General features: G+C 44.0%; 1 protein-coding gene across 1 annotated transcript in view; it reads right to left on the bottom strand.

Annotated features, from left to right (window-relative positions):
* Positions 1–12,698, bottom strand: part of LOC144497538 (outer dense fiber protein 2-like) — a 71,745-nt gene that overhangs the window by 14,164 nt on the left and 44,883 nt on the right. Inside the window, exons 15-16 of the mRNA XM_078218939.1 lie at positions 10,641–10,741; positions 5,787–5,949 (exon numbers count right to left, since the gene is read on the bottom strand). Of these exons, the coding sequence (XP_078075065.1) occupies positions 5,787–5,949; positions 10,641–10,741 (264 nt within the window). The remainder of the gene's footprint in view (positions 1–5,786; positions 5,950–10,640; positions 10,742–12,698) is intronic.

Below are 12,698 nucleotides of genomic sequence, written 5' to 3'. Positions count from 1 at the left end.
TAACAACTTCACATTTTTTATTCATTCATGGGACATGGGCATCACTGGCTGGTCAGCATTTATTGCCCATCCCTAATTGCCCTGGAGAAGGTGGTGGTGAGCTGCCTTCTTGAATCGCTGCAGTCCACGTGCTGTAATGCGGTTAGGGAGGAATTTCCAGGATTTTGACCCAGCGACTGCGAAGGAACGGCCGATATATTTCCAAGTCAGGATGGTGAGCAGGTGGTGGTGTCTCCATGTATCTGCTGCCCTTGTCCTTCTAGATAGAAGTGATTGTGGGTTTGGAAGGTGCTGTCTAAGGATCCTGGTGAATTTTTCCCACATTGTATTCCATCTGCCAGACTTTTGCCCATTCGCTCAACCTATCTGCATCCGTTTGCAAATCCCTTATGTTAACTTCACAACATACCTATCCTTGTGTCAACTGCAAACTTAGCCACCATGTCTTCGCTCCCTTCATTCAAGTCATTGATATAAATTATAAGAAGCAGAGGCCTCAGCACAGACGACTATGGGACCCCACTCATCACATCCTGCCAGCAGAAAGATACCATTTATGCATACTCTCTGCTTCCTGTGAGTCAGTCAATCTTCTATTCATGTCAATACGTCCTCCCCAAAACCATGTGCTCATTATCTAATATTAATTTCCATTCTCACTCTCTCGAGGACCAACACTCACGTTAATTACTCTTTTCCTTTATAAAGGCCTGTAGAAACTCTTGTTATCTGTTTTAACATCTTTAGCCGGCTTCCTCTCATACTCTAATTTATTTCTCCTGCATAACCTTTTCATCATTCTCTGCTGTTCTTTCTATTCTGACCAACCATCTGACCTGTCACTCATCATTGCTTATTTATATGCTTCTTCCTTAACTTTGATACTTTCTTTAACTTCTGCAGTATGTCAACCATGGAGGGTTTAGAATTTTTCTTTATAGGAATATACTCACACTGAAATATTCCCTTAAATGTTTGCCACTGCTTCTCTATTGATCTATCCCCTAGCCTAGTAGCCTCGTTCACTTCAGCTAGCTCAGCTTTCATGCTCCATAGTTGCCCTTATTTAAGTTTAAGATATTAGTCTTAGGCCCACTCTTCCTCCTTTCAAATTGGATGCAACATTTAATCATATTGTGGTTACTGCTACCTTGGGGTGCCTTTATCTCAGATTAACTCATCCTGTCACATTACACAATACCAATCTAATGTAACCTGCTCTCTGGATTGGTTCCAGAATGTGCTGCTCTAAGAAACTATCTCAAAAGCATTCGATAGACTCCTCACCCAGGCTGCTATTACCAATCTGATTTTTCCAGTTCACACGTCGATTAAAATCATCCATAGTTATTGCAGAAATTGTGAAAATTCAGGATTCCATGAAGCCAAAACAGCTGGAAATCGTACAAAACGGGGTAAGTTTCCCCACGGAAAACACCAGCAGCAAAAACGTGGGCTGGAATTCTCTATTCTTGCTACTGTTGCCAGCGAGACCAGAGAATTTGGTGCCCAGCTAAAACTCCATTCACAGCAGTGGGATCAAAGAATTTCAGCTGTGATATTTGACGCAAACCTGGTGGTCACACAGCATAAGGCAAATTGACGTCAATTAAGCAGTGCACTGGACCATATTGCCACAGATGGATAGTTCAATGAATCCGAGCAGAAATTGGCAGATATATTTAATGTGCAGTTGCACTGACTCTTCATGCCAAGGCATCCAGTTCAACATCACAAGCCTGTCATTCTGAGGGCTTGAAGAATGGTCAATGTATCTCTATACCATGACCTACGGTGGCAAAGGTCATGGAGTGTCATGGCCCTAACAAATCAGGATTGCATTACGGAGGTCAGTGTGTTATTATGAATTGACTCCAATCCATTGATTCTGTCCACGCTTCCCACTGCCTCAGAAAAGCAGCCAGCATATTAAGGACCCCACGCACCCCAGACATTCTCTGTTCCACCTTCTTCCGCTGGGGAAAAGAAACATAGAAACATAGAAACTCTACAGTGCAGAAGGAGGCCATTCGGCCCATCGAGTCTGCACCGACCACAATCCCACCCAGGCCCTACCCTCACATATTTTACCCGCTAATCCCTCTAACCTACACATCCCAGGACTCTAAGGGGCAATTTTTAACCTGGCCAATCAACCTAACCCGCACATCTTTGGACTGTGGGAGGAAACCGGAGCACCCGGAGGAAACCCACGCAGACACGAGGAGAATGTGCAAACTCCACACAGCCCAAAAGATGCCCAACTCAAGAACAGCTTCTTCCCTGCTGCCATCAGACTTTTGAATGGACCTACCTCGCACTAAGTTGATCTTTCTTTACACCCTAGCTATGATTGTAACACTGCATTCTGCACCCTTTCCTTTCCTTCTCTATGTACGGTATTCTTTGTCTGTATAGTGCGCAAGAAATAATACTTTTCACTGTATACTAATACATGTGACAATAATAAATCAAATCAAAGTGTTGAAGAATGAGAGAGAAGGAAAGGGGTTTTAAGGGAATGAGAGATATTAGGACCTAGGCACCAGAAGGCATGGCGATAAAAATCAGGAATACACAGGAGGCTAGGATGCGAGGAGCACACTGATTCATAGGTGCAAATGGCTTTCAGTTCACCCAGTTGAAGTGTAAAGCCATTGTCTGAACCCAATAAAAAGCAGCGGAAAAATACACTCCTATTTTCGGGGGCAGGAACAGCAGGGGGTTGGAGAATTGCGCAGGAGAGCCCAAAGGGCCTTTACGCCAGCGTGACTTCCCTGTTTGGCTTGCTGCATGAAGGGGAAAGAAGCATCTTTCACAACCACTAGACCTCTCAAAGTGCTTCACAGCCAATGAAGTCCTTTTAAAAATGTATTCGCAATTGTAATGTAGGAAATGTGGCAACTATTTATGCACAGCAAGCTCCCAAAGACAATAATCTGATCAGATCATCTGCTTTTGTGATGTTGATTGAGGGATAAATGTTGGCCATGTCACCAGGAACAACTCCCCTGTTCTTCTTTGAAATAGTGCCATGGAACCATTCACGGACACACAAGCAGACAGGTGAGCACTTGGTTCATTCAGTAGATGGACAGTGCAGTGCTCCCTCAGTCCTGCATTAGACTGGCGGCTGTCAGTTCTGTGCTCGAGTGGAGTGGGACTTGAAGTCGAAATCTTGTGACTCAGGGGTGTGGATGGTAACGACTGAGCCACAGCTGACATCATAATAAAGCAGCCAACATAATTAAGGACCCCACGCATCCCGGACAGACTCTCTTCCACCTTCTTCCATCGGGAAAAAGATACAAAAGTCCGAAAACACATTCCAACCGACCCAAAAACAGCTTCTTCCCTGCTGCCGTCAGACTTTTGAATGGATCTACCTTTTAAAGAACATTTAAAGAACACATGGATGAACTTCAACAACTGTACATCCCTGTCTGGCGCAAGAGTAAAATGGGAAGGTGGTTCATCCATGGCTAACAAGGGAAATCAGGGATAGTGTTAAAGCCAAAGAAGAGGTGTGTAAATTAGCCAGAAAAAGCAGCAAACCTGAGGACTGGGAGAACATTAAAATCCAGCAGAGGAGGACAACGGGTTTAATTCGGAAAGGGAAAATAGAATACAGGAGTAGGCTTGCAGAAAACATAAAAAAACTGACTGCAAAAGCTTCTATAGATATGTGAAGAGAAAAAGACTGGTGAAGACAAATGTAGGTCCCTTACTGTTAGAATTAGGTGAATTCATAATGGGCAACAAAGAGATGGCAGACCAGCTAAACAAATACTTTGGATCTGTCTTCACGAAAGAGGACATAAATAACCTTTCAGAAATACTAGGGGACGGAGGGTCTAGCATGAAGGAGGAACTAAAAGAAATCCTTATTAGCCAGGAAGTTGTTTTGGGGAAATTGCTAGGATTAAAATCTGATAAGTTCTTCGGGCCTGATGCTCTGTACTCAAGGAAGTGGTCCTAGAAATAATGGACATATTGGTTATCATTTTCCAGCATTCTATAGACTCTGGAAGAGTTCCAGTGGATTGGAGAGTAGCTAATGTAACCCCACTTTTTAAAAAAGGGAGAGAAAACCAGGAATTATAGACCAGTTAGCTTGACATCGGTGGTGGGGAAAATGCTGGAGTCAATTATTAAGGATGCAATAACTGAGCATTTGGAAAGCGGTGACAGGATTGGTCCAAATCAGTATGGATTCACGAAAGGAAATCGTGCTTGATAAATCTTCTGGAATTTTTTGAAGATGTGACCAATAGGATGGACAAGGGTGAACCAGTGGATGTTTGTATCTGGACTTTCAAAAGGCTTTTGACAAGATCCCATACAAGAGATTAGTGAGCAAAATTAAAGCTCATGGTATTGGGGGTAATGTATTGACGTGGATAGAGAACTGGTTGGCAGACAGGAAGCAGAGAGTGGGAATAAACAGGTCCTTTTCAGAGTGGCAGGTAGTGACTAGTGGAGTACCGCAGGGTTCAGTGCCGGGACCCCAGCTGTTTACAACATATATTAATGATTTGGATGAAGGAATTGAATGCAATATCTCCAATTTTGCAGACGACACTAAGCTGGGTGGCAGTGTGTGCTGTGAGGAGGATGCTAAGAGGTTGCAGGGTGACTTGGACAGGCTGGCTGAGTGGGCAAATATTTGGCAAATGCAATATAATGTGGATAAATGTGAGGTTATCCACTTTGGTGGCAAAAACAGGAAGGAAGGTTATTATCTGAATGGTGGCAGTTTAGGAAAAGGGGAAATGCAACGTGACCTGGGTGTCATGTTAGAACAGACGCTGAAGGTTGGCATGCAGGGTCAGCAGGCGGCGAGGAAAGCTAATGACATGCTGGCCTTCATATCAAGAGGATTTGAGTATAGGAGTAAAGATGTCTTGCTGCAGTTATACTGGGCCTTGGTGAGGCCACATCTTGTGTATTGTGTGCAGCTTTGGTCCCCTACTCTGCGGAAGGACATTCTTGCTATTGAGGGAGTCCAGTGAAGGTTCACCAGACTGAGTCCTGGAATGGCAGGACTGACCTATGAAGAGAGATTGGATCGACTGGGCTTGTACTCACTGGAATTTAGAAGAATGAGAGGGGATCTCGTAGAAACATATAAAATCCTGATGGGACTGGACAGGCTGGATGCAGGAAGAATGTTCCTGATGTTGGGGAAGTCCAGAACTAGGGGTCATAGTCTAAGAACAAAAGGTAAGCCATTCAGGACTGAGGTGAGGGAGAACTTCTTCACTCAGAGTTGTGAACCTGTGGAATTCTCTACCACAGAAAGCTGTTGGGGCCAGTTTGTTAGATATTATCAAAAGGGAGCTGGACGTGGCCCTTGTGGCTAAAGGGATGAAGGGATATGGGGAGAAAGCGGGAGTGGGATACCAGAAGTGCAGGATCAGCCATGATCATATTGAATGGTGGTGCAGGCTCAATGGGCCGAATGGCCTATTCCTGCACCTATTTTCTATGTTGCTATGTTCACCTCATATTAAGCTGATCTTTAAACCCTAGCTATGACTGTAACACTACATGTTGCATCCTCTCCTTCCCTCCTCCCCTATGTAATCTATGAACGGTATGCTTTTTCTGTATAGCGCGCAAGAAACAGTACTTTTCACTGTATACTAATACAAGTGGCAATAATAAATCAAATCAAACCATGCAGTACTTGGCCTGTTTATAAAAAATGATAAAGATTTGTTCTAAATAAGGAAAACTGCAAGCAGATTGGAAAGTAATTTTGCGGAACAGTGATGAATTCTTACCTTTTCACTAACATCGTGTAACGCAGCTTGTAGCTGCTGACTCAATGCTGCAGATTCCCTTGTCCTCTCTTCCAGCTGATGTCTGCTCTGCAAAATACCTTCTTCTTGTTTTGCCATTGTCTCGGTCAGCTCTTGGTTTTGCAAATCAACCTCCCTTAGTTTCCTTAAATTAGTAAAAAATGAAATCCTGAAGTAAATTCAAACAAGGGGCCACTTTTCATAGAAAAGCATTAGAAACACCACTTTGTGCAAAGTCGTAGTTACAGAGTTATACAGCACAGAAAAGGCCCTTCAGCCCATCCAGTCTGCACTAGCAATAACTACCACTAAAGTCACGCTAATCCCACTCTCCTGCACTTGTCCCACATCCTTGAATGTTATGATATTTCAAGTGCTCACCCAAATATTTTTTAAGGTTGTAAGGTTTCCGGCCTCCACTACCTTCCCATTCTCAGCACCCTCGAGTGAAAAAGTTTTTTCTCAAATTCCCTCTGAATCTCCTGCCTGTAACCCCAAAACCAAGAGGAACAGCTCACCCTGTCCATACCGCTCATAAATTTATACACCTCAATCATGTCCCCCTTCAGCCTTCTCTGCTCTCAACAAAACAATCCAAATCTATCGTTGTAGCATAAATGTTCCAGCCCAGGCAACATCCTGGTGAATCTCCTCTGTATCCCCTCTAGTGCTTCCCATAATGAGGTGACATCATTATAAATTTATGGTCCAGTCCCTCAGGGAATCACGGGATATGGGGAACAGGCTGGAAAATTGAATTGAAGTCTGATGGGGGGTAGTATAGAATTCTAGTATCAGGCCCTTCATTTTAGTTTTACCATAATAAGTAGACTAGGTTAAGGTAATTATAAAGTGCCTTATATAGTGAGAATTCACAATGTGCCTGGAACAAAATATACAAAGGTATTATAAACTGTACAGCCACAAATTAACCAAATATTATAAACTTAAATTGTACTTTCAATACATGTGTATTGTGGCCTTGGCCAACTTCGTTCAGAATGCAGCATGATGGGAAACACAGTTTAGAAAGGCCGAATTATTTTAATACAATGAAGCACAGAATGGCAGCTTCTGTTATCTGTTTTTGGATATGCGAAAGACAAGTTTAAATCATAGGCCTGTTATTTAAGGGAGTAAATTCGTTCATGAGTAGCAAGGCTGGAGCAGTCTCTCACGCTGATAAAGGAGGCCCAGGTTCCAGCGAAAGTGTGACTCCTTTCATCAATTAAAAAGCCCAGATGTTAATAATGGTCTTGGTTACTGGTAATGATGTGGGTTAGGTTTCCTAGGTGAAGGGGAAGGAACCTACATGGGCAATAAGCTAACAATCTCCTATTCCTGTTGACAGGTGGAACATTATTGGCTAAGGTCAAATATTGAATGTTGAATATTATGATTGGGCCCTCCAATCTGATTGACTAGACGGGATATTGAAATGTTCAGAATGATATAATAATTTTACCGGGCAATATTAGGTCAGAGAGGACAGTCAACCCTCATTGACTGTGTCTCTCTCCTGATGCATGTATTAGCAAATAAATTCCTTTTCGTTCTTTAACTATAAACCGTCTTTCACAATCTATGTATTGGTTGAGTGAGGTTCAACAAGCACCCCTGGGGAAAACCTTCAGAAAATTCCTCTTACAAAGTCCAAGGTCATACTGAAAGGCAGAGCAGTCTCATTGGTCCAGTCAGTCTATTCCTGCTCCTATCCCTTGTGATCTTGAAACAAAATTTATTTAAAGTTAGTCTTCTAAGACGGCTGCCTGTGTTTTTTAATGGATCGGGTTTGAATTCAATCTAGACTGATGGAATGAAATCCTTCTGCTGACAAAGGATCCAACACAAAATGTCTCCCTGCACCACTGCTATGTACAAGAGGTTCCTGGGTTCAGCACCATTCTGTGTCGAGTTAGCTGATCTCATTTGGGGCAATTGTAAAGATGTTATATTTGGTCACATTGATCCAAATGTTAATCTGATTCTCAATAACCATTGGTCCGTGAACAGAATTGACAACAATTCATCGCAAATCCTCACTCGGGTAGGTTTAATCCAGGAAAATAGACGGTGTCTTACTGAAGGCAAGCTAATGGCACATTATCGGAATTTTACCTTACTAGTTACTGTCACCTTGATTTTTGTTTTAGTTGTAGCAATGATTAGGCAGAATTCTCTTTCCTCACAGCTCAGTAAGTTCTGTTGATGAGTAGCTGAGTGACAGAGGTCAAGAAGGGGGTTTGATTGCCAAGTCCATGTAGAGTTGATCAATATCACCCAGGGGTATTGCGCTGGCGACATTTGGATATTTTGATTCTGGGTTAGAACGGGAGCCGCAGTTTACATTCTAATTGCTATCAGCATTGTATTGCATCTCCGGGAAACATTCACACATTTTTCCATCCCCCGTGGTTGTGGGCTTGGACGCAAGGATCCAGCAGAATGTGGGGGAGCTGTGCTGGGAATGCTCCTTGGTGTTTTCCCGCTGCAGGGGAACAGTTTTCAGGGGTGGACTGGGAAATGGATCGGCCAATTTACATTGAGACACCCTAAAAGGGGCGGCACAGTGGTTAGCACTGCTACCTCACAGCTTCAGGGATCTGGGTTCGATTCCCGGCTCAGGTCACTGTCTGTGCGGAGTCTGCACCTTCTTCCCGTGTCTGCGTGGCTTTCCTCCGGGTGCTCCGGTTTCCTCCCACACTTTGAAAAACATGCAGCTTAGGTGCATTGGCCATGCTAAATTCTCCCTCAGTGTACCCAAATAGGCGTCTGAGATTTGATTTGACACATGTATTAGTATTCAGTGAAAAGTATTGTTTCTTGTGCACTATACAGACAAAACATACCGTGCATAGAGAAGGAAAGGAGAGAGTGAAGAATGTAGTGTTACAGTCATAGCTAGGGTGTAGGGAAAGATCAACTTAATACAAGATAGGTCCATTCAAAAGTCTGATGGCAGCAGGGAAGAAGCGGTTCTTGAGCTGGTTGGTATGTGACCTCAGAATTTTGTGGTCTTCCTGACGGAAGGAGGAGGAAGAGAGAATGTCCGGGGTGTGTGGGGTCCTTGATTATGCTGGCTGCTTTGCTGAGGCAGCAGAAAGTGTAGACAGAGTCAATGGATGGGAGGCTGGTTTGCATGATGGATTGGGCTTCGTTCACGACCCTTTGTAGTTTTTAGTGGTGTTGGGCAGAGCAGGAGCCATACCAAGCTGTGGTACAACCAGAAATGATGCTTTCTATGGTGCATCTGTAAAAGTTGGTGGGAGTAGTAGCAACGTGCCAAATTCCCTTAGCCTCCTGAACAATTAGAGGCATTGGTGGTCTTTCTTAACTATAGTGGTAGCGTGGGGGGATCAGGACAGGCTGTTGGTGATCTGGACACCCAGAAACCTGAAGCTCTCGACCATTTCCACTTCGTCCCCATTGATGTAGACAAGGGCATGTTCTCCAATATGCTTCCTGAAGTTGATGACTATCTCCATTGTTTTATTGACATTGAGGGAGATATTATTGTCATCGCACCAGTTCACTAGATTCTCTCTTTCCTGTACTCTGTCTCATCATTGTTTAAGATCCGCCCCACTACAGTGGTGCTGTCAGCAAACTTGAAAATCGAATTGGAGGGGAATTTGGCCACACAGTCATAGGTGTGCAAGGAGTATAGTAGGGGGCTGAGAACACAGCCTTGTGGGGCACCGGTGTTGAGGATTATCGTGGAGGAGGTGTTGTTGCCTATCCTTACTGACACTTCCCGCTGCCTCGGCAAAGCAACCAGCATAATTAGAGACCCCACACACCCCGGACATTCTCTCTTCCACCTTCTTCCGTCGTGAAAAAGATACAAAAGTCTGAGGTCACGTACCAACCAACTCAAGAACAGTTTCTTCCCTGCTGCCATCAGACTTTTGAACAGGACCTACCTTGCATTAAGTTGATCTTTCTCTACACCCTAGCTATGACTGTAGCATTACATTCTGCGCTCTCTTTTCTTTCTCTATGAATGGTATGCTTTGTCTAGATAGCGTGTAAGAAACAATACTTCTCACTGTACACTAATACATGTGATAATAATAAATCAAATCGAATTTCCGCATCTATGCTATCATAACCCCATATCCTCTTGAAAACACTATGAAGTCACTTTGGCACCATCTCTGCTCCGAGGAGAATAGTCCTAACTTCCAATTTCTCCTCAGAACTGAAGTCCCCTATCCTTGGCAATGTCCTGTTCTCTTTCTAAAGTCTCTAATGAAGTGTGGTGCCCAGGACCGCTCACAATACACCAGCAAAGGCCAAACCAGTGACGACTAAAATTCCAGCAGGGTCACTTTGATTTTACATTCTATTCTTCGATTTTAAGTTTATTTATTAGTGTCACAAGTAGGATCACATTAACACTGCAATGAAGTTACTGTGAAAATCCCCTAGTTGCCACACTCCGGCGCCTGTTCGGGTACACCGAGGGAGAATTTAGCATGGTCAATGCACCCTAACCAGCACATCTTTCAGACTGTGGGAGGAAACTGGAGCACCCAGGGGAAACCCACGCCGACACGGGGAGAATGTGCAGCCTCTGCACAGACAGTGACCCAAGCCAGGAATCGAACTGGGTCCCTGGCGATGGGAGATAGCAGTGCTAACCCCTGTGCCACCATGCTGCCCTCTTTCGGAAAGTCCGTGCAGATTCGATGGGCCGGATGGCCTCTTTCTGCACTGTAGGGAGTCTATGATAGTATTTATTATCAATATTAATCTTATACCACAAACAAATTGGCAGGTGACAAACTAACACAACAAACTAACAAACTCATATGAATGATTGTAATTAATTACCGAGAAAGAGCTTCTAACGCCATCTGCAAGTTCTGTTTCTCTTCACTCAAGGATTCCACCTTTTCCAAAGAGGATTTCAATTTAAAGCTCCGGTCACCAGCCTGGAACATTAATTATTTACTAATTATAGCATTTCTACAAAATCCATGTTGTCAACATGACCAGGAAATAAAGAGGATCTGTGGGATAATGAATAACATTGATAGGTGAGTCCAAGCAAGAACTAATTCAGCAAAAATGATCAGAGCTGGAAGCCCGAGCGTCGTACCACCGCACAAAGCAAACATCGAGACAGCACAAAAGGAGTCAAGGGAGTCAGAGCACTTTGAAAGTCCAAGGACTATCAGAAATCCATGCACCTCACTGCTTTCAGAACTTTGCAGATTACTGAACACGATACTAAACACGAAATGGGCGGCACGGTAGCACAGTGGTTAGCACTGCTGCTTCACAGCTCCAGGGACCAGGGTTCGATTCCCGGCTTGGGTCACTGTCTGTGTGGAGTTTGCACGTTCTCCTCGTGTCTGCGTGGGTTTCCTCTGGGTGCTCTGGTTTCCTCCCACAGTCCAAAGATGTGCGGGTTAGGTTGATTGGCCATGCTAAAATTGCCCCTTAGTATCCTGGGATGCGTAGATTAGAGGGATTAGCTGGTAAAATATGTAGGGATATGGGGGTAGGGCCTGGGTGGGATTGTGGTCGGTGCAGAATGGCCTCTTTTGTACTGTAGGGTTTCTATGATTTCTATGACACAAAGCAATGTGTGAAAGAAAGTGCCTTAGCATCAGAATCTCAGTGCAGGAGGAGGCCATTTTGTCCATTTGGTCTGCATGGACTCTGACAACAATCCCACCCAGGCCCTATCACCATAACCCCACGTATTTAGCCTGATAATCCCCTAACCTGCACATCTTTGGACACTAAGGGGCAATTTAACTTTGCCAATCCCCCTATCCTGCATCTTTGGAGTGCAGGAGGAAACTGGAGTACCCGGAGGAAACACAAACAGACACGGGGTGAATGTGCAAACTCCACACAGACAGTGACCCAAGCCGGGAATTGAACCCGGGGCCCTGGCGCTGTGAGGCAGCAATGCTAACTACTGTACCACCGTACTGCCAAGTGCATCTCTTGTCCAAGCTTTCAAAAAGACTCTCGTATATAAAGGCCGCAGGTCGGAAAGGCCAGACGCAGGAAACATCAGTGGTGCCTTCAACAGGTTCAGATGCTAATTTCAGGTTCCCAGTTAGTGGTGTCGAACACCTCAGCATCTTTCATCCACCTGTCAAATCATTATATTTTTATATAGATCAAAGAATCTCCAATAGCGACACTGGAGGGTTTCCTCATATTGCTGCATCCTATATCAATGTAGGATGCAGAGTTACAAGGAAAACTTCCTGCGTCGCTATAGGAGATAAAGTAAAGTTCATTCATTAGTCACAAGTAGGCTTACATTAACACTGCAATGAAGTTACTGTGAAAATCCCCGAGTCACCACACTCGGGCGCCTGTCCGGGTACACTGAGGGAGAATTTACCAACGCACCTAACCAGCACGTCTTTCGGTCTGTGGGAGGAAACCAGAGCATCCAGAGGAAACCCACGCAGACACGGGGAGAACATGCAGACTCCACACAAACAGTGACCCAAGCTGGGAATCGAACCCGGGTCCCTGGCGCTGTGAGACAGCAGTGCTAACCATCATGCCACCATCTTTCGGAGAGTCTGTGCAGATTCGATGGGCTGGATGGCCTCTTTCTGCACTTTAGGGAGTCTATGATAGTATTTATTATATTATTTGATCTATAAAAAAATACTGGATTATATATTGAATAACATCACATCACTGTTGTTGTAAAACAGTGAATCCCACTGAATCAAAAAATCAATAATTGTTAACATTTCTTTTTAAAAAAACATGAAATGTTTCTATATAATTTGTTTCCTTAAACCTGAAGCCTTATCCATTAATTTACTGACTTTGCAACACTCAGTCCACAAGAGTGAAGAAAATAAATATTGGTTCCTGCAGAAATCAATAAAGAGTTCTCAGTTAAGC

This window comes from Mustelus asterias, chromosome 8, assembly GCF_964213995.1.
Source record: "Mustelus asterias chromosome 8, sMusAst1.hap1.1, whole genome shotgun sequence".
NCBI lineage: Eukaryota > Metazoa > Chordata > Chondrichthyes > Carcharhiniformes > Triakidae > Mustelus > Mustelus asterias.
The sequence above is the reverse complement of the archived record's forward strand: the minus strand, read 5'-3'. Positions and strand labels throughout refer to the sequence as shown.